This window comes from Dipteris shenzhenensis, chromosome 27 (genome assembly GCF_047967505.1).
Source record: "Dipteris shenzhenensis isolate YYH24624 ecotype China chromosome 27, Dip_SZ_1.0, whole genome shotgun sequence".
Taxonomy (NCBI): domain Eukaryota; kingdom Viridiplantae; phylum Streptophyta; class Polypodiopsida; order Gleicheniales; family Dipteridaceae; genus Dipteris; species Dipteris shenzhenensis.
In genome coordinates this window covers 21,172,931-21,197,241 of record NC_141622.1, presented here as the reverse complement: position 1 = coordinate 21,197,241, position 24,311 = coordinate 21,172,931, and the positions used below count along the sequence as shown (strand labels likewise).

Below are 24,311 nucleotides of genomic sequence, written 5' to 3'. Positions count from 1 at the left end.
AACAAAGATGACCATGAACTATTTCTGCTAGCTTCAGATACAATTATGGGTAGAGCAAACTCAACTTGTATACTTACACGCTATGATGTAATCATCATGCTTGCTTGAATAGGACGATGGCAAAATAAAAGGACTTCGATGCAGCACCCATAGCTTGTCACGGAACCCATGGTATGGAAAGAATCTAGAACACACATAAAACTTCAGGCGAGGCACTCGGACGAGGGGAAGCATCCAGAGCTTATCACCGAGAAGACGTGGAGAATCAAAACGCGTGGACGGGAGAAAGCGAGCTTCATGAAAGACCACCAGAGAGAGATGTTGAAAATGTGAACAAGTCCCCATGCTCTTAAAGAGCCCCAAAACCAAGCAGTTCAAAACCACACAGGCCAAATGCAGTAGCGAAAAAAACAATTTTGCAGTGTCCAAGGTAATTACTGAGCCCTCTGAATTCATAGAGATTGCAAAAGTATTGCATACAGTCAAAGCAACGAAAGGTTCAGGCAAAGCAGGATATGACAACGATTGTGCCATGGAAAAAACACCTGGGATGAGAGGAAGTGAGCTTCATAGGAGATCATTGCAGAATTGCATTGAAAATATGAATGGATTTAACACGATAGGAAAGCTCGCAGGGTCTTAAGGAGGCCTAAAACCAAGCATTTTGCAGACACATAGACCTTATGCAGCAGAGAAGAGACCAAAAGGAGGCAGGAAGAATTGACAGATGTTTCGGTGGAAGGGGCTAATGTGGGCACCTTTAGGATGAAGCAATCAAAGGGGACGATTTCTAGCAATCAAAAGCTCTCTGCGAATTTTAGTTCGGTTATGATATGTACGCTTCAACAACCTCGAAAAGCTTTAGCTAGATGCAATATAGAGAGCTGCAGAGCAATACTAATGGAGACTAGCTGTAGTGGGATACAATGCAAGAGAGGAAGAGAACGAGATGGATATGGTTTGGCAAGATAGGGATGAGACACATTTTCTTGCTAAAAATTTAAAAGAATTGAAAAAGATTGAAAAAACCATGACACGTGGCTCAAGGAGAAGGAAGTATTTCCTTTCATTCCATATTGAGTAAGGGGGAAGATACTATGGAGCACTAACTTTTTAGTACCAATCTAGGCCGAAATTTGTGGGAACATAGAGAAAGCCAATGCTTAGGTCAAATGAGGGCCAGTACTAAGGCATTGTTCTTCCAAAAAATGGTGAAAGGAGAGCTTGACACATGATTTTTTTTTATGAGGAGTACCGAGTGGCACTTGCCTCCCTATTGGGGCGGCTCCTAACATTTTAAAGGCACCTGCCTCTTTATTGTCACCCTTACCATAGCTACCTACCTAAAAAATTGCGTGCATGGATGCTATCGAAATTCTCTACGCAGCAGCTAGTAAAGCGTCTCCTCCAACAGAGAAAATAAATGCTCACATTTGGACGCTACTATATGTGAATATCACACTCATTGCATTGGTTCTACCAAAAGACGGTGTAGTTATCGTCCCCTTATGAACCCAGCCTTAGGAGTGCCCACGGTGGGATAAGGTTGGGTTCACACTAGGCGGTGGACATCCTTCGATATGTGAAGGGTTGCCATCATAAGTAGACCAATCAAGAGCATGGCGTTGCGGACAAAAAGAAGTTAGACATGTAGGGGTCAAACAAGAGATGGGCATCGATTGTGATTGACTGTCCCACACGAGACACACTACATGTCCGCCATCCTCTAAAAGGTGGTGTGAAGGGTTGCTCTCCTAGTTGGCCCAACAGGAGGATGGGCTCAGACATAGACATTCAGCCCATGAAAAAGGCCGTGCACTCCATGGCCAACGCCTACATGATTGGCCCATTCCTATGAAAGAGGCTGTCCACTCCATGGCCAACTCCTACATGATTGGCCCATTCCTATGAAAGAGGCAGTCCACGCCATGGCCAACGCCTCCAACTCCACATGATTGGCCCATTCCATCTCCTCCAACTACGACATGAACCACACGAACCACGACACGTGGCGACCAACCTCCAATTCGATTTCCTCCTACAAGTGATGTGAACCCAGCCTCAGCAACAGACTCTCAGGCCATGTCTTGCTCGCAATTCACCCTAAGTCTGCGAACGCCCTTAGCCTAAAAGTGTGAAATGCATCCCCCGCTTACCCTCCACAAGCATCCTGCTTGCGCACGGGTATCCTTCCGACTCTTGTTCGACCCCAATCATTATAAGTATTTTCCATGCTTGGTCTCTTGCATCCGAAGGTAAACGTGTTCATTTTTGCTTCGCAGATCATCGAGGAGTTCACCAAGTGCCACGAGGATCACCCACTCGGAAAGTTTTTTGGTCAATGTACCGACTTGAAGATCAAATTGGATAGATGCTTTCGTGAGGAGGTGCTTATTTGAAACGACTCCATTTCATCTCCTTCAAACCTTGTTCCTGTCTAAAAACTGGAGATAACTGATTCCACGATTTTCTCTCATTGCTGTTTACCTTTGCTTGGAAATGTGTTGGTTTTCAGAAAGAAGCGAAGCGTAAAATCAATTTTGAACGAAGCAAGCAGGTGCAGGAGAAGCTTAAAGCCAAACGAGCTGAGAGGAGAAATGCAGACAGCTGAATTCTGGCGAAGCGTAGAGATTGCAATGGGCATTTGTAGAGAATGTGCTCATCTGTTTGGCACCACTCGATGACTACAAGGCTGCTGATCAATTCGACACTCAAAGCACCAGACGAATACTTAGCAGCAAGAGGCTTTTCACCCTTTAAAAAAGGCACATTTTTTAATCAGATTTTGTTCCCATCGAATCTTCAATGGAGTGGAGAGGCCGATGGACGGCTGAAGATAGGCCTCATGATTTCATTAGAGCTGCACTGCGGCAACTCCAATGAAACTTGAGCACAGATAACCTTTACATTCCTTCAACAATGTCCTTTGGACTACAGAGATGCTTTGAATAAGAAGGCTCTCCATAGGGCACTATGGTTTTCTTGATTTTGACATATTGGTTTGCATATGTTGTGTAATTTCCTAGGAGAGCAACTTAAAGAGGAACAAGGCTGATTGTGCCATCTTAGTTATTGATTTCTATTTATACTTAAGTGCAAAAATACGTTGTGGACAGTATCCTTTTTGTGGTTCACCAGCCAAATATGTAGTTCCAGCAGTATGCCGACCAGGGCACCAAACTAGATTCAGGCAGTAGAAAGAGCATGGGGCACATGGCAGCCAGTCTTAGAGCTGCCTCAGGGTCCAACAACGACAACAGACTTGCATAAGCTGCCACATCAGTCCTGGCAGCAAACAGGGCAGTGAAAGCTGCAGTACAGCCATGTCATGAAGCCACGTCAGTAAAGGAGGCCATGCAGGCAGCTGTACAGTCTGTCACATTGGTGTGGGAATCTGCACAGCCACATCATCTCAGGCGACTAGTACAGGTGTCCAGCCAGTAGATTTGGCCAAATTAGAAGTTCGGCCCATAGCTAGGAGCATTCCAGGAACGTCGGATGCTAGGACAGAAGAATTTTGTGAAGGGTGAACATCAACCTAGAATGGGAGGGCCACATCATCATACACGTCATCATATGAGAGGAGCTACAGTGTAGAGTAAACGGATGTAGAAGGAGAGGCTAGAAGAGCTTAGGGATTGTTGAGTAGGCAGTGTAGACTGGAGTGGAGGCAAGACAAGGCAAGAAGTGGGAAGTGGGGGCTTTGGCAGCCCTTGTGGGTGCCCTGGGTCTAGACAGATGGCCACGGGCTGATGCCTGTGACAATTAATGCATTGCAATCATCTTAGGGCATATAGCAAGGTTGCCTTCTGAAAAGGCAGGCTAAATATGTCTCTCTCTCTCTCTCTCTCCATTTAGATAGCTAGGATTCACGCATCTGCACTCAGTAGAAAGCATGGGCACAGCTACTCAAAGCAGCACGTAGGCCTCATGCCCCTACATTGGTATTAGAGTGTCAAAACTTTCCTTGAGGTTGTGAGGAGCAGCAGGGTAGCTGGAGTGTAAGGCAAGACACTACTGGTGTCTTCTAACTCAGGTAGCCTCTCCATGGTGTGGGAGATCCTCAGGTTCAACAGGGCCAAGCAGGACCATGTGGACAAGGGATGAGATTGCAGAAGTAGGCAACAGGACCACGAGGCTTGTGAAGCCAAAGAAGAGCAGATTCAGCATTGTTCTTGTCTTGCATTTTCTTCAGTCAGTCAAGTTTTCTTTTGCTATACTATGACTGTTATGATTTGAAAACAAAACCCTTCAGTGCTCTTGTCTTGGCGAAATCAGTTCTAGAGCTAATTTGTCGTTGTGCGGATGGAGAACCACGAGAAGCGCATCCTCACTTCCATGCACTTTTCAGGGCAGGCCATCAATTGGTGGCTAAGTGGCATACAAATCATTACAATGTTGTAGAGATATACAGATATGATTGGGAGGAATTCGTCAAGGACATCTTAGCCCAATTTTGCCACCACAGTACATGGACCGTTTCTACATCCATCTATTTGAGCTATAGCCGAGGGGACCACAGTGTCAATCGACCACTTTGCAAAATAGATTTTACACAAAAGGCCATTCAATTGTGGATAGCGAACAGAGATGGAATTTATCCGGGTTGATTGGCATCAAATTCAGGGTTGATTACAGCCCCAGTTGGCCCTAGAACAGGTCGTTCCTGTTTGGGGCAGGTCCAGCCTATAGAAGGAGCTCATAGCCCTCGTCAGAAGCATCAGATCTTGCAGCAGCCTCGCCCCCTTAGCCCCTCCATATCCAGTGCTCACGAGCCAGCCATAGCCTCTTCAGCCCAGAAGATCCAGCCCTCTTCAGGGACAAAGATGTATCAGCCCCCTTCAGCAAGGGAAGTTTACAGATGTATTCTTTAGACCTTTGGTGATTGCCGAGGCCTCACTTAATGAAGATAGTAGCTAGCATAATCGTTGTATTAGTTATGAGTATTTGATGGTGGTTCCCATGCATGTACATAGTCTCTCTCTCTCTCTCTCTCTCTCTCCGTGTATAAGCCATCCTTCCCCATCAAGTTTTGTAAAACCAGCGTGGGTCTTGGTGGTTGAGGCTCTGGTTCATGTCGTTGTGTGTGTGTGTTCGATCCTCGTGGTCGACTTCGGATACGCCTACTGTGTGCGTCTTGGCATTGTTACTACGAAGTAAAAAACTCTCTCTCTCTCTCTCTCTCTAGCAGTCATGCTTTCTTGCTCAGTGGATAGGCATAGCTACTGAGAGAAGCACATAAGTCTCACGCCCCTTACAAATGACGTAAAGTGGACTTGGATGTTCTTTGTGGCTAGGGGGCATTTGTCTCACCACTTATCATCGACAAGCTATGGTGCCATATTTGAAAAATCCACTATGCTTTGCTTTGAAAAGAGGATATGAAGGCGCATTGGAATGGTCGAGTTGTCTTTTCACCATCTTCCTAACATGTCGCCTTTTGATCTCTCTCTCTCTCTCTCTCTCTCTCTCTCTCTCTCGTGATGATGTATGTGGGTGCTGTCTAGGGACCCAATTGTCGTATAATGTGCATTAGGAGTACGTCTTCCTCTCTGCTGCAAGTATTACACACTCTAACCACATAGAGGGCTTCTCTTAGTTACCACCCAAAAGAATAACGTACAAATGTCTGCTCAAAGGCTGTGTACAACTGTATAAAGGAGGAGGAAAAAGTACTGTATGGAGAGCAAATCCCTCACTGTAGAACTACGAAACTGAGGGCTGCTCTGATGCAGACCCTGCTGCTGCTGTCCAAGCAATGAAGTATGGCCTGGAATGGAACCCTGGTGGTCATGGATGGGAGCTGGTCTGCTGCTCCCTAATGCCGGCCTAATCCTGCCATAAAACACTGCTGCTGGCTGAAGACTTCTGCCCTAACTCAAGCTTGAAGGTGGAGGAAATGAGAGCCCATGGGGGCTTCCGTATATAGGGCCCCAGGCCCCTTGAACTGGCCGTCCAGGCCCTGCATCTCTGAACTCATGGTCAGGTCTGTCCTGACCTGCATGTTGGCTGCAATGTGGCACGCACCTTCACAGCTGCTGGTCTTGCCACATGGCGCTGTTGCGGCAGGCTGTCAGCACTAGGGTAAGTGAAAAACTTCTCGAGATTATAAAAGAAGACTCCTTTACCTAGATAGATTAATGTCTGTGGGTTAAAGGTTTTTGAAAAATATAATGTCAAAGTTCTTTTAAAACTTCAATACACCTTGGAAAACTTTTCTATCGAGGATTTGAATTTCAATAAGCTCCATTATATACATCTTTAAACTTCGTTGGATCGCTTCTTAAAAGTAAAAGCTTCTTTTCAAAGCAAAGAAGTCTATCTAAATAAGGAACTCTTGATTTGTAATTTTACCTCTCCCTCACTTGATAAGGTAGGCTTAAACTCAATTTTGAAGTCTCTTGAAATAATGGATTCTCTCCCTCATTATGTGAGAAGAATTTGGAATCATCTAGTAGTAGCTTGGAAGTGTGTAAAAACTTTAAGACAAAAGGCTTTCAACTATGGAGAGAGAGGTAAAAGGCTTTCAGAGCATTCAAAATCTTCTACCTTGTTGTTGTAAAAGTAAGAGATTCCAAAGCTTTATTGATGCGGATTTAGGACATGTAGTCACAGTTAATACCTCAATTTTGCTTTCTAGTAGCTTAAGAGATCTTTTCATGAAAGGCACAAAATTTCGATTGTACTCTTTTAAAGAGTCTTGTCTTTTAAAAGCTATTGATAAGGGAATCTCAAAGTTTACTTTGCAATTAGAAGAATGTTTAGGAGTTCAAAATATCTTATCAGAATGGAAAGGGAAGATTTTAAAGAAAGTTGCTTTGAAACTAGAAGAAGTCCCTTTCGTTAATTGCTCAAAGAAAAGTAACCATCTTTCTAAAGAAGATGAAACTCTTCTTTGAAAATTCCATAGGAATTTCGTCATTTCTTGTATGGACAAATGTTCCAATAATTTTGTTTTTATTTGCAAAAAGTTTTACTTGGAATGTCTTTTTAGAGAAGTGAACTCGTCTGTTAAAACTTACACCCCTGCCTTAGTTTCTCAAAAGGATTTGATCTCAAAACACCAGAGTTTTTGCAAGTCTTCTGGGTTTGTTTGCAATCCAAGTATCCCTTTTCTTTGTGATGCTTGGAAGTTTCACAAAACTCCAAAAAACCAAGATTTATTGCAGCTGCTTGTGAGACTACTTTGACGGATGTCTCTAAATGTCTAAGAAGCCATGTTGCCTAGTGTCCTTGAACTTTAGAGGGACTTATTAAAGGAGGTAGATGTCCCCTCGCACTCAAGCTGGATTATAAATGACTCTATAGGAGTGAGTCTTGTTGTAAAAATTTGTAATTCCTCTCAAAGCATTCAAGAAAAAGAGTCTCTTATTCTCCTTCAAACCTTTACTACATTTTACACAAAGATCTAGCTGGAAGACCTGGAGTTTAGAATCAAAAAGCTAGCGACTGAAGTTTTCAAGCTGAAATTTGACAAAGATAGATGCAAAGTGCTTAAAGTTGAGAAAACAGCTTTATGCTTTGACTTTTTATGGCTAAATAATAAAGACCATGACATCTGTTCTAAAAAGAAAAGATACACAAAGGTAGTAAGTGTTGAAGGTCTTTGCTCTTGGATAGATTTTCTTTTATATAATCTTTACATCACAATAGGTGATTCTCAACAAATTATAGGAATCCCCATGGGTACTAATTGTGCCATCTTTTTAGCAAACTTTTATCTTTTCACTTATGAATTTGAGTTTATGCAACGTCTTATTTCTATCGATACATGCCCTATCATTTTACATCTTAGCCAAGTTAGGCGTTTGAATTTCAAGATAGGGGATCCTTGTGTTTTCTTAGATCTTAGACTCTCTCAATCTACCATAGGATTACAGGTTGGTATATACGATAAACTTGAACAACTTGAATATAGTGGTTTACACATTATAAAAATGCCTCACATTGACTCAAACATTTCTGATTTGGCAAAATATGGAGTCATTTCTTCCCAATTCCATAGATTTTCCCACCTTTGTACAATTAAGGAGTCTTTTATCACTCAATGTAGTAATTTGATCACTTTACTATTACACGAGAGGTATAATCCAAGGAAAATAATAAAAAAAGTACGCACAATCTTAGATATGAAGTCTTTTATCTATGGTGTATTAGCCTTAGGTATGTTTAGAATGATTGAACATAAGCTTAAAACAAAAAGCGGGGAGTTGAATAGCCCGTTTTTCTTTTAGTTTCAAAAGAGAGTTTGATTGAGTATGCTTGTGCTTTCTAAGTTAGGAATGTAATTTTGCCTTTTCGTAGGAAGCGATACATAAGTGTAAAGGGTCCATTAAGAGAGAGAGAGAGAGAAAGAGAGGGAGAGGGAGAGAGAGAGAGAGAGAGAGAGAGAGAGAGATTTTATTCCTGTTTTTTGGAAGACTTTGTTTCTTAACTTGCTTGTTTACTTTTGCTTAGTCACCTTCTTCCTTTCTTCTTTATTTCTTGTTTTCTTTCTCTTTTGTTTTTTGACATATTTTAGTAAGCACTGGGTTTTCCCAAGAGACTCTACGGGTCCAGTATAGTTGCTTATGCTTAGGCACTGATGATGACATAAGTGTTGCTTTGCTTGCTAAGTATGTCTTCCTTTTGTTTACCTCTTTTTTCTTCTATTTCATTTTCTCTTTTATTTTCATAAAAGTTTTTGTTTACCTCTTTTTTCTTCTCTTTCATTTTCTCTTTTATTTTCTGTGTAGATTTTTGGTCTTTAAAACAACAAAAAATCTAACTTTGTATGATTGGATATATTCTAGCTTACAAAGGTATATATAAGTGAAAAGGACCTTATTAATTTTATGTCTTTAGACGTTAGCATTACACCCTAGTCGATGTCCAAGTCTACCTCTAGTTCCCTTATTCTCTTATGTTGTGATTTGCGATGTGCCATGAGTCATTAGAGCTCGTTTGTTAGTGGTCATCTGAGAGACTTGTGCCTACTTGTAGTGGAGGCAAAGACTTTCATGGGTAATCTATAGGGCAATACAGTTATTCTGGATCTTCTTGAGCTTTGTGAATAGAACATTCCATACCATTGCCCAGGATTACGCCTAGACCCCAACCATTTTAAAACTATACCATTTTACCATTAAATGGTCAAGTGCATTATTGTCCTATTCATGCAAATGATATCAAGCCCTCATGGTTTCTTGCATTTCCACAACCAAGTTATCAGCTTCTATAATTATGGCTGACGCAACACTCTCACTAGCCCGTTTGTCCTATCTATGGAGAGTGGAAGCATGACTACTACGTATACATCTCAAGGTTAACACTTGTGTGTTGATTAGTATGCCTAAAAGCATGAGCTATATGGACACTACATTGGCAGATGACTCGGTTCTAATATACGGCCCTTCTTGGATATGATCAATTCTGATGAGATGAATGAGCTGCCATATGTACTAAGTCGGCTCTACTACATTTGGGGTTACCATAACAAAGTGATGAATCCTATGTCACTTTGTTTAAAATGGACTTCTTTCTTTTTTCTTATAGAGATAAACTGTTCTTTTGGTAACTCTAATTGCTTCATGGTTGGGATTTGCATGCATTATTGTAATGGGTATTGTTTCGAAGCATGAGATGAAATGTTTACAAATCAGCATGCTTGTGGGAATGTGACTATGAAGGATCTTCAGACCCTTCTCCATCATTATGCATAATCACAAATAGCATGGATATCATAGTATATTCACAAGAGCACATACAGATGTTTAATTTATTGATTCCTTCACCATGATAGCTCTACACACACGCCCCTTTATGGTAAGGATGCTACTTCCACTATTCCTTACGTCCCACTTGAAATTCTAGATAGGTGGAAAAATAGATGTATTTTTTCTTTGCTTGACTTTTTAACGCGTTTGATTGATTGTCTCCATTACATAGGTAGGTCCGTTTTTTGAAAAATTGGGCTACGTTCTACCAATGGATTTATGTGGAATGCTTTGAGCATGTACTATTTTAGAGTTTCTTTTTGCATGTCTTGTCTCTAAGGCAAAAGCATGTTGCCAACTAATGGCAAGTCATGCAATCCAGAAAATTTATTATAATATTTTTTGTCATATTACATTTTTTCAACTAAAGATATTACCCTAAATTTTCTTCTTCACTAGTGTCCAAGATTTACTCTCTACTAAGATAACAAGTAGTCAAGAGTTACAACACCTCTCTAGACCCATGCAAACTTTGTGGTTGTAACTGTTGTGTGCTTTTGGATGGATGCAATAATAGGTCCTAGCATTGGTAAGAGCATATGCTGAAGTTTTCTTTTCCTTTTTTACCATATTTATATTTTATCACTTGTATCATTTGCCACTTTTAGCATTGGTTGATTTTTCAATTTAAAAAAAACACATTTGTAGAGTAAAAATATCTGCTACTTGATTTATGTTGATTGATTTATGCTCTAGAAATAGAAACCAACAAGATTGCCTAGTCGATAGAGCAGATACAATTTTCATGACAATGTCTACATACAATAGAATTCCAACATAGGATATAGGAATGAACACAAGATACAATAACATCAAAGCATTTCCACAAACACGAATAAAAACTGTACTTCAATCTTCTAAATTGCAAAAGTAGTACAAATAGGACCTTCAAAAACAAGAATTCTAACATATCAACACTTGCTTATACAACTGGGGGGCTGCAAGGACAATCCATAGAGCACAAGGGCTCACTATGGAAAAACTAGCTTTCTCACGAAAGAGTATACGAAAACACAGACTTGCATACACATCTATTTCACGTGTGTAAAGCATATCCAAATTTTGTATTTACTTGAGCCACTACAAAATGAGCACTTTAACATAGAAAAAGATGTCCACAATACAATGGAAGGATGAATACTATATCAAGATGACAAACTATGATAGAACTTAACAGATACAAGAATATACAACATAATTGTTCAATCCTTAATGACAAGGTCCTTGCAAATTTCATACAATCAAATATTATTTGTTTACAAGAAACTACATATATACCTAGCAATTTCAACACAATTCAAATCTACTCCAACACAAATTCGTGTATATTATTACACAAATCAACATTAATTGAGACATCTCATACATATACCCATGAAGGCATTGAAATATTACAGAATCTCACATTTGCAAGCATAATACAAGATAACATTATTCTTAATATTAACAAGTAATATCAAAATGTTTATTACATTCTTAAAAGAAATAAATAAAGAATAAAGAATAAAGAATAAAGGAATCTATACAATTTTTCTAGTAATTTCAACATTGACATCTCTACAAACACAAAAAAATAAAAATCCTTCAAAACACAATAGAGACTTCTGACTACCATTTGCATTTTACAAAAACAACAACACTGCATGGCAGCCAATTAGATCACATTTAGTACTATCTCAACTACTCTTCCTTACCTTAAAATAGGGCCATAGTGGTTTTTCCACCTTGTTTTTTGATTAATCTGTTGTGTGGTAACAACAGTCACACAGGTGCCTAGATTGAGGAGGGTTTAGCAAAAAAACAATCCACAAATTCTAGAACCTAAAGTGATTCGAAATGGCCTTGAAGCCCAAGGTAATTAGTGCTTCACATTGGGTGTTGGTTGACCTTATGAAGTCAAAGCACGTGAACATGCTCCTTTATTTTATCCCAATTCGTACCATGCTCTCTTTGCAATAGCAAACATGATCATATACAATGGTCTTTAGAGCTGGCCGTTATCCAAAGGGCTTAGTCTTTTTTTGCCTCTCCCTTACCATATGGCTTGCAACATGCAGCCAATGGCTATCTCTTTCATTTATGGCACCAGGGTCTTATGTTATTGCATAGTTCTTCATCATGAACAAAGGCTATGGTTGTCTCTAGAAGACAAAGTAGGTCCATCAAGGAGAACATCAACCACGTGCACAAAGATATCTCTATTTGGAATCTTGGATATCACTCTATCTTATCACTCAAGGTTGGCACCCATGCTAGCGTGCTGCATTGTACACAATTTAGGGAATGAATGCTACTAAACAAATGTAGAGGCACCATACACCATTCCAAATATTCTTGCCTCGTCTTCATGTTTGAGGTGGTAGCCTCTAACAAGTATGTGTTGGCAACAAAGCCATGGTCTCCATTGCTAATAGAAATCATTAATGCCAATGCTCTACCTTGATGTCCTAGCAAGCAGGCCAAGTTTCTAAGGTTGGGACCTTACCATATTGAGAGCTCTTGTATAAAAGGTTCATAAACATCCGATGGCATCATTGTCTAACCATGCACCCAATGGGTTGTCAAATTCACCCACATGTCCTCCAAGTTCCCAATTGATCTCATTTGCTTCACTAAATATACATTTCCTAGGATACAAGATGTTTTGGAAAGAAAAAACATTGCAACTATATTCAATTATAATAGAGCATTCGAATCAGTGGCACATTCCCTTGCATCTCTCCTTGCCAAATCTCTCCTTGACAAGGATATCCATCTTTGCAAACTAGATATTAACAAAACACAACTTTAGAGATTTTCATAAACATAAAAATGAGTTGTAAATGTCAGCCTATTGAACATGATATGCACCTTCTAACACACCTTGATTGCTTACCTAAGGGTGTAATTGTTTCTAAAATAGTATGTAGATGTTGTGACTTTTATGTCAATCCCAAGTTTAGAGGTTTTGGTCACCTAGGGTTAAGCATGGGAGGTGGTTCTTGCATGGGATTCTGTGAAGAGAGAGTGCTCCTCAAAGGGTTTGATTGAGATTCTCACCTCCATTTGGGTTCAAGGTTTTAGAAATAGGATAGGGTTGAGAGGTCTACTAGGACCCTCGTCCAAAATCTAGGGTATGGGGGGTCAAGGTCCATATATAATATGCATGGATTTTCTTAAAAATTTTCAAATATGCAAGGGAAATTTTTGAAAATTTCATGGCCCCCCTCCCACAAAATATAAGGTATGTACCTTGAAAAATATGCAAGATTTTAAGATTTGTACATATTATTCATGTGAGGTCCAAGGGGGGGGGTCTTTTGAATGAGGGATGGTAAAATAAAAAATACACTAAAATATAAAAACCCATCTCCTTTCATATTAATTTCATGTGCTACCCAAATTCCAAGGTGTAAAGACATATTTGAAGCTCTTTTAGTGTAGAACACAACCATATTAATTTGAATAAATTCTACTCATGGCATATTGTTAAATTCATCTCTATACATGTTCTTGAGTTTCTATCTCTAGCCAAAACATGTATCAAAGACTTTCTATCCCTATCAAAAACATGTATGTATTAAGGATTAGTCTTTATATCTCTATACCCTTTTGACAATGTTTTTGGAGATGAATCCTTGGTATGTTTGGACAATCTTTTGGGCCTCTTCAGGTTCCTACATGCATGTTAAGAGGCTTTTTGAGAGATGTCCTTCATTACAAGCGGATTTAACACACACTTATGCTATGCATTGCTTGTTGCTTCCTTGCGCTCCTCCTTAAATTGATGCACGAATAGGGTTAACAAATCCCTTCGACTGATCTGATTACTCATCCTTGGTCTTTTCTTAATGATTTGGTTGAAGTTGTACTACTCGTCTCTCTAACCAACTATTGTGGTAGAGGTGTCATTAGTGCTTGAGTTTATTTGGATTTTTATTTCTTAGTGCTTTGGCTCCACAAAGTTTGTGATCCCTTGCTTTGTCATGGGATTGTACCTTTTGGATGAGGTAGATGCCCTTTGTAATAAACGTGAGTGACAGGCTACTACTCTCAGAAGAGAACTTCCCATGAGGCATTCATTTACCATGACACATGTAGTTTCATTCATAAGAGCCATGCATGTACTGAGAGGAAAAGTACATTCTTATCATCCACCATTTGTGTCTCAAAGTTTTTTCTCCCATTAGCCTTTCTCAATTAATACGAGGTAGCACTCAAGGCATTGAGTTGTGATGAATTCCATTTTATCAAAGCTCGACCTTTAAGATGGTCTTCTCTCTTAAAGATTTCCATCACTCTTGGTACAGTGTCATGGTGCTTTGTAGCAATAGTTCATGGTTCCTCTACGTATTTCTTGATTTAACTAGAGTCCAAATTTACCTTGGAATTCTATACATTCTGCCTTAAACTTGTTGTATATGGAGGTGCAACTAATTTTGAGTCCCTTACATTGTTCAATAGCTTTGGCCTATGCACAGAGTTGATCATTGGTTTTGACAGTTGTTGTAGCACTTGGGATTGAGCATCAATATCTTGCATTGTTCTCTATAGTTGTTCCTGAGAGTGCTCTCAACGGAAGCAAGAACGGAAGAAGGAGAGAGAGAGAGAGAAAGAGAGAGAGACAGAGAGCCACAAGTTTTGGTGGGTGCAGAACCACCCTAATCTTCTTTTTCATTCATTTATATATGTGTTTGAGTATTGTACATAACCGGGTTAAAGGCACAGTGACCTTTAACCCCCACAACCTCCCACTTAAAGGACAATGTGCCTTTAAGGGAGAACATCCAGTGGGCATACTATCCAATGCCCATCAATACACGACAATACTCAAACCGCTGACTAGGTAGACTCTTTGTCAGCATATCTGCAGGGTTATCATCTGTATGAACCTTGACAAGCTTTATGCGCTTGTCCTCAAGTACCTTCCTGATGAAATGGTACCTGACCTCAATGTGTTTGGTCTTTGCATGAAAGACCGAATTCCGTGCTAGCTGAATAGCACTCATGGAATCACTATGCAATGTCGGTACACCTGTATGAATCCCTAAATCTCCCACTAGCCGATCAAGCCATATAGCCTCCTTGCAACCCTCTGTGGCTGTAACATACTCAGCCTCTGTGGTAGACAAAGCAACGCACTTCTGTGCGCGAGACATCCACGACACTGCACCACCTGCAAAGGTGAACACATAACCAGAAGTGGATCTCCTACTATCCACATGCCCTGCATAGTCTGAATCTGTGTACCCAAGTACATGCATGTCTCCTCTACCAAAGCAGATGCACATCTCCTTGGTACCCTTCATGTACCTCATGATGCACTTAACTGCCTCCCAATGCCTCTTTCCTGGATTAGCCATATACCGGCTAACAACTCCCACTGCAAATGCAATGTCTGGTCTAGTAGCTATCATAGCATACATAAGACTCCCAACTGCTGATGCATAAGGAACCTTGGCCATCATGGCCCTCTCCTCATCTGATTTGGGACTATCTGTATGACTCAGTTTCACATATGGAGGCAATGGAGTACTCACTGCCTTCCCCCCCTCCATATTGAAACGCTGCAATACTTTTGTAACGTACTCTTTTTGTGAAAGCCAAAGGAGTTTCCTACTCCGATCACGCGTGATGCGCATACCAAGAATATGACCTGCAAATCCCAAATCCTTCATATCAAAGGCCTCATGCAACTTGGCCTTTAATACATCTAGCTCATAAGTATTCTTGCTAGCCAATAGCATATCATCCACATATAGTGCCAGGATTATCAGGCTATTATCCTTAGCCCTTTTAGTATAGAGGCAGTGATCAATTTCACTTTTTCTAAAACCCTGGGACTGAATGAAAGCATCAAACTTCTGATACCATTCTCTAGGCGCTTGCTTAAGACCATAGAGACTCTTCTTTAGCTTGCAAACTAAATGCTCTTTGTCCTTTTCTTCAAAGCCTTCCGGCTGCACCATGTAAATTTCCTCATGCAAATCCCCATGCAAGAAAGCTGTCTTGACATCCATTTGCATAAGCTCCATATCCTCTACTGCCACTAGTCCAAGCATGCATCTAAGTGTGGTCATCTTCACAACCGGAGAGAATATCTCATCAAAGTCCACACCCTTCTCTTGCTTGATTTAGCAACCAAACGGGCCTTGTACTTAGGCACATCATCACCTGTGACCTCCATTTTGTAGACCCATTTACATGGCAATGCTTTCTTTCCATGTGGCAAAGAAACCAAGTCCCAAGTCTTATTCTTCATGAGTGAACTCATCTCTGATTGCATAGCATACTCCCACTTGCGTTGATCCTCGCGCATCATAGTCTCTTTGTAGCAAGAAGGCTCCCCGCAATCACATAGTCTACCCTGGAATAAACTTATCAGGCGGTCTAGACACTCTAGAAGATCTTCTCAAGGGCATTTCAGCTTGCTGTCCCACCTGCATATCAGCCACATTTGGCTCATCATTTCCACCAATAGATGATCCATCATCTACCCTTGATTGTATACCTGTGGAAGTACTTGGTGGTACCATTTCTTGCACATTTGGTGCATGGACAGCTTACTGTCTATCAACATATGCAGGTGGATTCACATCCTGGAAAGTGATTCTCCTCATTTCCACATCCCTCATGAGTGCCTTATGCATCTTCTTCTCATTGAAGACCACATCATGGCTGCGTATGATCTTCTTTGCTTCTGGGTCCTAGAGATGATAGCCCATCTCTCCACTTTCACCATAACCCAGAAAGATACATTTCCTAGACTTAGGATCTAGCTTCTTTCGAAGCTCTTTTGGCACATGTGCATATGCCTCACACCCAAATATACGCAAGTGAGAGTAAGAGGGCTTCTTGCCACTCCATGCCTCTTCAGGAATACCACCATCCAAACTCTTACTAGGTGATCTATTGATCACATGCACTGCAGTCTTCATTGCCTCAGCCCAAAAACCACCAAAAAGACTTGCATTGGAAAGCATGCATTGCAACCTTTCTTGAATGGTACGGTTCATCTTTTCTGCAACTGGATTTTGCTCTGGAGTACGAGGGGATGTGAGCTCCCTCTTAATCCCACGTGTATCACAGAAATGTTGAAAGTCATGAGAGAGATACTCTCCACCATTGTCAGTCCATAGGCATTTAAGCATTCTACCTGACTGATTCTCAACCAAGGCCAGCCATTTCTGAAATACCTGGAACACATCACTCTTCCGAGCTATAGCATAAGCCCACACTTTCCTAGTTGCATCATCAATGAATGTCACATAGTATTCAGCCCCGCCTAATGACCATGTAGGCATGGGACCATATACGTCTGAATGCACCAAATCAAGCTTTTCAAACTCTTTCTTTCCCCTTCTTTTATGGGCTGATTTAGTCTTCTTCCCATAGAGACAGTGCTCACAAAATTCAAAATTAGAGAAACTCAAATGCGGTACATAACCCAAACGGCATAAGAGTTTCATTCCATTCTGACTCACGTGCCCCAACCTGCAATGCCACAAAGAAGTGCTTGGCTGCTTGGTTATTGCAACAACATGAGCAAATACCCCTGATACATGTAAGGGATACAAAGTCCCACACTTGGCACCCCTGGCCAAAAGCATAGAGCCCTTCTGAATTTTCCAACTCTGAAAGCCAAAAGTGGTGTGAAAACCAGCATCATCTAGCTGACCCACTGAAATAAGACTCTTGGTTAGCTTAGGCACATGTCTCACATGTTTCAAAACAAATGCAGACCCATTTGCAAAAGAAAACTTTATGTCACCTGCTCCCACTATGTCACATGCATAGTCATTTCCAAGATGCACACAACCTGTCTTTTCACTGTCATAAGTGGAGAACCATTCCCTATGGGGAGCAACATGGAACGAAGCACCAGAATCCAAAATCCAATCCTGGGAATATGTATCATCTGGAGTGGTAAGCAACTCTGCAAATAAACTAGACATGAAGAGAACGTCATTGTCACTATCATGTGTGACTGCATTGATCTCCTCGATCTTCACTTTTCCTTTGTCCTCCCTTGGACTCCCTTCCTTTTGATTTGCACCCCAATTTGCATTCTTTTTCTTATCCTTTTGCTCTCTTTTCAGCTTGTAGCAATCCTTTTTCATATGGCCCTTCTTGCCACAATGGTAACACTCAATGTTCCGTGCCCTGGATTTGCTACGAGACTTCCCTCTTTCTTGGGACTTTCCCCTGAACTGTGATCTGCCCCTTTGCACATTTAAGGCTGCATCCTACTTGTTGCCATCCATAGACTTCCGTCTAATCTCCTCGGCCAACAAGCTACCCACAACATCATCAAATTTCAGTACTCCACCAAGTGCAGAGTTACTGACAGCTGTACGGAAGGTATCCCATGAGGATGGCAATGAACATAAGAGAAATATTGCCTTAGTCTCCACATCAAAATTCATCTTCTGAGCTTGAAGCTTTTGGCTGAAAATAATATTGAATTCATTCAAGTGAGAAGCAATGGAGACCCCTTCCTTCATCTGCAGCTCAAACAACCTCTTCATGAGGTAAACTTTATTAGAGGCAGTTTCCTTCTCATAAGTGGCACACAGTTTCTTCCACAAATCTTCCGTAGTCTGCTCATTTACTACTATGAAATAAACTGACTCTGCAAGATGAAGTCTAATAGTAGACTTTGCTGATGCATCCAACTCATTCCAATCATCCTCAGACATATTTGCAGGCTTAGCTTCAATCCCTGCCAAGGGTTTAATCTGCTTCTTTTGAATAAGCACATCCCTTATTTGTTCTTTCCACAAAGAAAAGTTTGTCCCATCAAACTTTTTAATGCTGAAAAACTCCTTTTCAGACATGGAAGAGGATGCCATGATGCAAATGAAACAAAATCCCAAATGCTAGTGCCTGCAAGAGAGAATCACACCAAATACTAGGTGCACCCAAATGTGTATGCCACAATAGAGTGAAATATCACCAAAACTCAAAGCTCAAAGCATCGAAAGATGCATCTGACTCATGTGCATATACTATGCATCCATATGAGCAAATCTGGCCCAAAAGAAAATGCCAATAAGTGCCAAATGACTCAAGCATAAACACCGTCCACTGGCATATGCATCAATAATATCTCATCCGAGAGAGCATAGCACTATCAGTGCATCGTCTGCAATGTGTCAAAGCTGTCCCTCAGCATAAAATAGCATCCATGTGCAAAGCGTCCATAAAAAGTAGCATCCCACAAGGCAATTTGGGCCTATCAGCGCATCCAATAAGGACCGTAATGCATCTAAATGGCCTATAAATCATCCACTGCAACCCAATGCATACCACGAATGAGCGCCTGCTCAAACTGCAACCAGAGTGATCTGCATAAGGTATGCTCAAGAAATCATAGTCCCACGGTAATGACCGCTACTGAAAATAGAACCTGAGATGCCTCAAAACATGGGCGCCATTACATAATCGGACTCAGCAAGAAAATCTGCAAATATCTCTCTTCTGCCAGAACTCCAAAATCCGAACCGATGAGTGAGAAATGGGAGTCAACACTTATCCACTGCCATGTGGCATAAATCTAAGGTTTCAAAACCTTAGAATAAAAAATGCATAACAGAGAGACGAAATCGAATACACAGAGATCTATAACTCTGAAAATCCTCCACCGAATTGCACAAGAACTGATATGTAGGGGTTTTTGGGCGTCCAGAACGCAATGGGACAGACTGTTTTGGAAACCGTGGTCTCAATCACTGGGTCTAACACATGGACTGAAAAACGTTTTTGAAAACAGAGCTGTTTGTAAACTCCATCAGAGTGCGAATGATGAGCAACATAGAAGTTTTAGGACCTCCTGAGTCCACCAAAATTGACAGATCTGCAAATGATTGCTCCAAACTTGAGTTCCAACACCCGGGCAAAAAACGCAGAAACTGATAGAGTGAGTCAGAAATCCAATGAAATGATCCCAGATTCAAGAATGAAGGTATTTCCAAGCTCCTGAAGTGAAGTGGATACCAAAAGCAAGCAATAGTTGCCTTTATAAGTCAATATGGAGTCTCTGTCATCGAACGGAACAGGGAAAAGCTCAAAAAACGACTTTTTCTTTGAAAACACTTAACAGGCTCTCAAACTTACTTCGCAAAACCAAAGTGACTTTTCCAAAGGTTCCTCCAAGGTCTCTACACACTCGGATGCAAGTAAAGTCACCCACAAAGCTTTCCACAGAGCTTCTCCTTCCTCCCATAGAGCTGCTGAGGTTCAAGCATTCACGCACGCTTAGCTAGATCACCCAGGCTCTGATACCAGTTGAGAGTGCTCTCAACGGAAGCAAGAACGGAAGAAGGAGAGAGAGAGACAGAGAGACAGAGACAGAGAGACAGAGAGCCACAAGTTTTGGTGGGTGCAGAGCCACCCTAATCTTCTTTTTCATTCATTTATATATGTGTTTGAGTATTGTACATAACCGGGGTAAAGGCACAGTGACCTTTAACCCCCACAGTTCCCTTGATGCTATGAATTCTCATTCTAACTCTTGCACTTCAAGGTTATAGTCGATGAACCTCTCTACATTCCTTATTCTTGTCTTGGCATTCTTACAAGCTACAATAATGTAATGTATAGGTCACAAAAAATTAACCTCCCATTTGCAAATGGGTTTTATGCCACAACTATTATCAAGGGGTTGAAATCCTTATATTGGGGCTTAATCATTCTCTAGCATACATCACACTCCTTCCAAACTGTTGGTCGTATTCTCTCATGAAGAGGACTTTTCTCGCTACGACTTCATTGACAAAGTGTGCTCCTCCTATGCCCTCATGAGCTTTTTATACGATTGGCATGATCTCATGTGGCATAACACAACTTCTCAAGATATGATCTTTGCCTATTTTGTATAGTTGACTGGCAGTAGTGAGTTGGTATAGGGTAGCTTTTAAGATCAGTTTCCTAGCATCAATGGGTCCGAATTTAGGAAGTGGACTTTTTGTCATTAAATACCCAATGATATCTACATGCAAATCAAGAATAGCATCTATTTGAAACAAGGAAGCATCCGACAAGTCATTTTTGCTCCAGATGGATCTTCTCATATCATTGACTGTGACATGTGATCTGCAATATTGTGTTGAGCTCCCTTCCGCCCACAATTTTAAAGTTAAATTCTTGTAACAATAGAAGCCACCTAACCATCTTGCCTTTGGTACTTGGTCAATTAACCACATACAAAACAGTTTAAACATTTGTGTAAATACAGAGTCAATGGATGTCAAAACTAATGATGAGCACACAAAGAGACAAATTTACAAAACAGCTTAAACATTTGTGTAAATACAGAGTCAATGGATGTCAAAACTAATGATGAGCACACAAAGAGACAAATTTATTCCAAAAGTGTGTATTTCATAGAAAGAAAGAAAGAAAGTTTATTAAAAGATTTTGAAATACCCAAGGGTCTATGATACTGAAAGACATTTGAAACAATGAGTTGAAAAGGTGGAGCCTCTCATTAGATATCTTCACCCACGACGAATACAACTTAATCATGTCATCAAATTTGATACATGAGATGAATCTAAGCGCGTGGTCAATGTGGGAGATGTGATGTGACATCACTACGATGATCTTCTCGAGATTGATAAAAGGGGAGCAAGATCAAGAGAAGCCAGTTCTAAATGAGGATGCGGTGACATGACACCTGTGAGAGGGCACTCACAGCAGTCTGTGTGTGACCCGTTATGGTCTCCTAACAATGGCCCTGCATCGGATAAGTGCTACTATAACTCCCCTCAATCATGCCCTCAATTTGGTCAATATGGAGGGGAGATCCCCAAGCATAATTTGTGCTACCGATCTTGTTGCGTCACTGGCTCTGGATCTCGTCCTCGTCGACCACCCGAGATTTGTTGGTCCATATGACCTAGCTGGAAAAACTCTGCGATCATGCTTTAGGTAGAGTCTAGCTACATTTCCTGATTCCACTTATGTCTCCTGAGAAAATGCTCTATATGCTTGACGGACTCATGGATGAAAGCAGCTAGGCATCTCTGATTTGGGTAAGAAAGGAAGCTAGAGAGGGGTCCAAAACCATCTATAAAGAGACAGTGATAACAACCTCCGATCTCATAATACACAGGGCACCGAAAGTGAAATGCTCCTCTGACTCAATCTCCTGTCGTTCACATAAGGTGCAGAGGCGATATATATTCTCCACATAGGTACTCCCTAATGATAACCCTAGGGGAAAAACATCCTAACTAGAGGTTCAAACCACACTACTCATAATCTAACAAATCCCTCCTATTGTAGTAGTGTGAACATGTACAAAGAAATAGATAAATTACCAAAAGAAAGCCTGCATAAACTTTTCTCTAGATAGTACCTTTGTGAAACGATCCGCCACGTTTTGGTGTGTAGAACAATAGAACTAGTTGTTGTCTCCTACATGCAACCTCTCTCTAACATAATGCTAATGTACATATATGTGTTTTGAGCAAACATGAACCATAGGATAGAGTGCTATTGCAACAGTACTCTGAGTGTTGGTGAGAATAAAAGATGATGTCTATATAACCCGATGAAGATCTTCCATCAATCTCCTGAGCCATACACACTCAAAATTGTGAAGGCTGCCTTGTACTTAGGTTCACACCAAGAGGTGGCTACAGTGGATTGCATGTATCTTCTCATAGCAAGCCCATGGAGCTTGTTTAAGCCCATAAATTGCCTTATGCACCTTACACACTTTAGCTTCCTATCTAGCCATCACAAATCCAATGGGGTGACTTACATACACTTTCTCCTGCTAGTCCGATTGAGAGAGCCTATTTTTATGTCCATTTCATTTACTCTCCAAACATAACGAACAACCAATGAAACAACACACCTAATAGTGGTTACCCTAGAAGTAGGAGCAAAGGTTTCATCATAATCTATTCCCTTCTGCTAAGAAGCCTTTGGCAATTAACTTTGCCTTGTACCTATCAATGGTATCATCTGACCACATTGTAAACACACTCACCAAATCCCACATCTTTTTCTTATGGATTGAATCAAATTTAGCCTATATAGCTCTCATCCAATTCTCTCTCTCTTGAGCATCCTCAAAGATTTCAAGTTCATTTACATCCCAAAGTGTACTTAGCCAAGCTGTGTCAACATGCTGAGCTTCTTTAGAACTTCTTAAACCCAATAGTTTGATGTCTTCTAAAGTCAATTTTAGCCATCTAGGGGATATTTTGGCTTCTTCTACAAAGGCTCTTTCTTCCAGAACTATATCCTTTGCCACCTCGTGTTATAAGCTCTTCATGTCCATGTTCCAAAGTGTATTGTGTAAGATACATATGCTGATTTTTTGTTTGCTGTAAACCGCCATTTATTGGTTGTGGTAGTAGCCCTATAAACTTCTTTCAATTGCTCTTTGAACCCATGACAAGCTATTTTCTAACTCATACATGCTTGAGTTAAGTTTGCAACATATACAACCTTTCTACTGATTAAAAACTTTTAGTATAGAGATTGTAGAGATGGGGTTATTTCTTTTTGCAAGCATCTATTATCGAGCTTTTTAGGCAATCTAACCACCTAAGCACTTCTTGTTGTCAATCTATAATACGAAAGAAACCATGTGACAATCAATAATGACAATTGATAATGACTCTAACAAGAATGACACAAGGGAACGGCACATTCCTAAATTCTATAGTTCTTTTTTTAATGAAGCATGCCACTTCTCCAACCTTTCATGCCAATACGTCTTTTTGACAACTACATAAATGTAAACATAACCTAAGCCTCAAGCTAAATACAACAATATTAAGTAAACACCATGTTGTAATATACAACATGCTCTTTATGGTAGGCAACCTAGGGAAAAGTTTGAGTTTTTGAGCTCTCCTTGAACCACTTGTCACAATTGTGGGCATTGATTTCAAGCAAATCTAACAGTGTGAAAAGCAAGGTCAAAAGCATAGTTAAGCTACTTATCAAAAGAATGGGAGAAAAGCATAGAAGTGCTTTTGTCATAAATCTATATAATTCATAACAAGCACACGACTGTCAGCATTGTCTGCCTTCAAGCAACAGTGGAGAGGTCTAGTTGCTTGTAGTGCCTTCAACCAAGATTCCGAGGTGAGATTCTCTCCTAGTTGATGTGCATTCGGTATTTTTTGTTTATAGATTGTGAGACGATTGAATGATTGGAGCTCTATGGGAATGATGTTTATTGATCGATCTATCTGTCTATCACTTGCGCATCACTTTAGCTACAATGGAGACATTGTGAAGAGGTTGTTGAAAGCTGACCAACCTCCAGGATTTGGTGTTAAGCAGCTACAAGCAGCCAAGATGGATTTGTGTTTAAGCAGGTGCTAGCACACAAGCATAGTAAGAGCCTTGAAGAGATGAAGCCCAGCACGACATAGCCTTGGCATGTGAAGCTTTGGAGAGCCTCGCGATGACCTTATGCTCTACTCTCACAAGCCTAAAAGCTCGACTTACTACAATGTTCAAACTCTCATTTTTCCAAGATTGGAGATGCACATAACGCTGGCTAAGTGGAGAGTGAGAATGTTACTTGCTCTACTTCAATCGTCCTCT

At 40.6% G+C, this 24,311-nt stretch overlaps 2 protein-coding genes across 2 annotated transcripts in view; one reads left to right on the top strand and one right to left on the bottom strand.

Annotated features, from left to right (window-relative positions):
• The first annotated feature begins 1,977 nt into the window (after window positions 1-1,977).
• LOC147884025 (Cytochrome c oxidase biogenesis protein Cmc1-like protein) lies at window positions 1,978-3,096 on the top strand. The gene is made up of 3 exons (XM_087398981.1): window positions 1,978-2,184; window positions 2,283-2,387; window positions 2,516-3,096. Exons 1-3 carry the CDS (start codon window positions 2,140-2,142, stop codon window positions 2,609-2,611), a joined length of 246 nt encoding a protein of 81 aa, XP_087255107.1. The 5' UTR covers window positions 1,978-2,139; the 3' UTR covers window positions 2,612-3,096.
• Window positions 3,097-12,461: 9,365 nt separating this feature from the next.
• The window catches only part of LOC147884024 (uncharacterized), a 57,648-nt gene continuing 45,798 nt past the window's right edge, over window positions 12,462-24,311 (bottom strand). Inside the window, exon 10 of the mRNA XM_087398901.1 lies at window positions 12,462-12,519. The gene's annotated coding sequence lies outside the window, so the exon portion shown is untranslated. The remainder of the gene's footprint in view (window positions 12,520-24,311) is intronic.

Excerpts from the sequence above, each read along its gene's own strand:
- LOC147884025 (XM_087398981.1), top strand. The coding sequence starts at position 2,140 with ATGCATCCCCCGCTTACCCTCCACAAGCATCCTGCTTGCGCACGG. Across the intron at positions 2,185-2,282 it reads AGCATCCTGCTTGCGCACGG|ATCATCGAGGAGTTCACCAA; the intron begins GTATCCTTCCGA and ends TTTGCTTCGCAG. Across the intron at positions 2,388-2,515 it reads ATAGATGCTTTCGTGAGGAG|AAAGAAGCGAAGCGTAAAAT; the intron begins GTGCTTATTTGA and ends GTTGGTTTTCAG.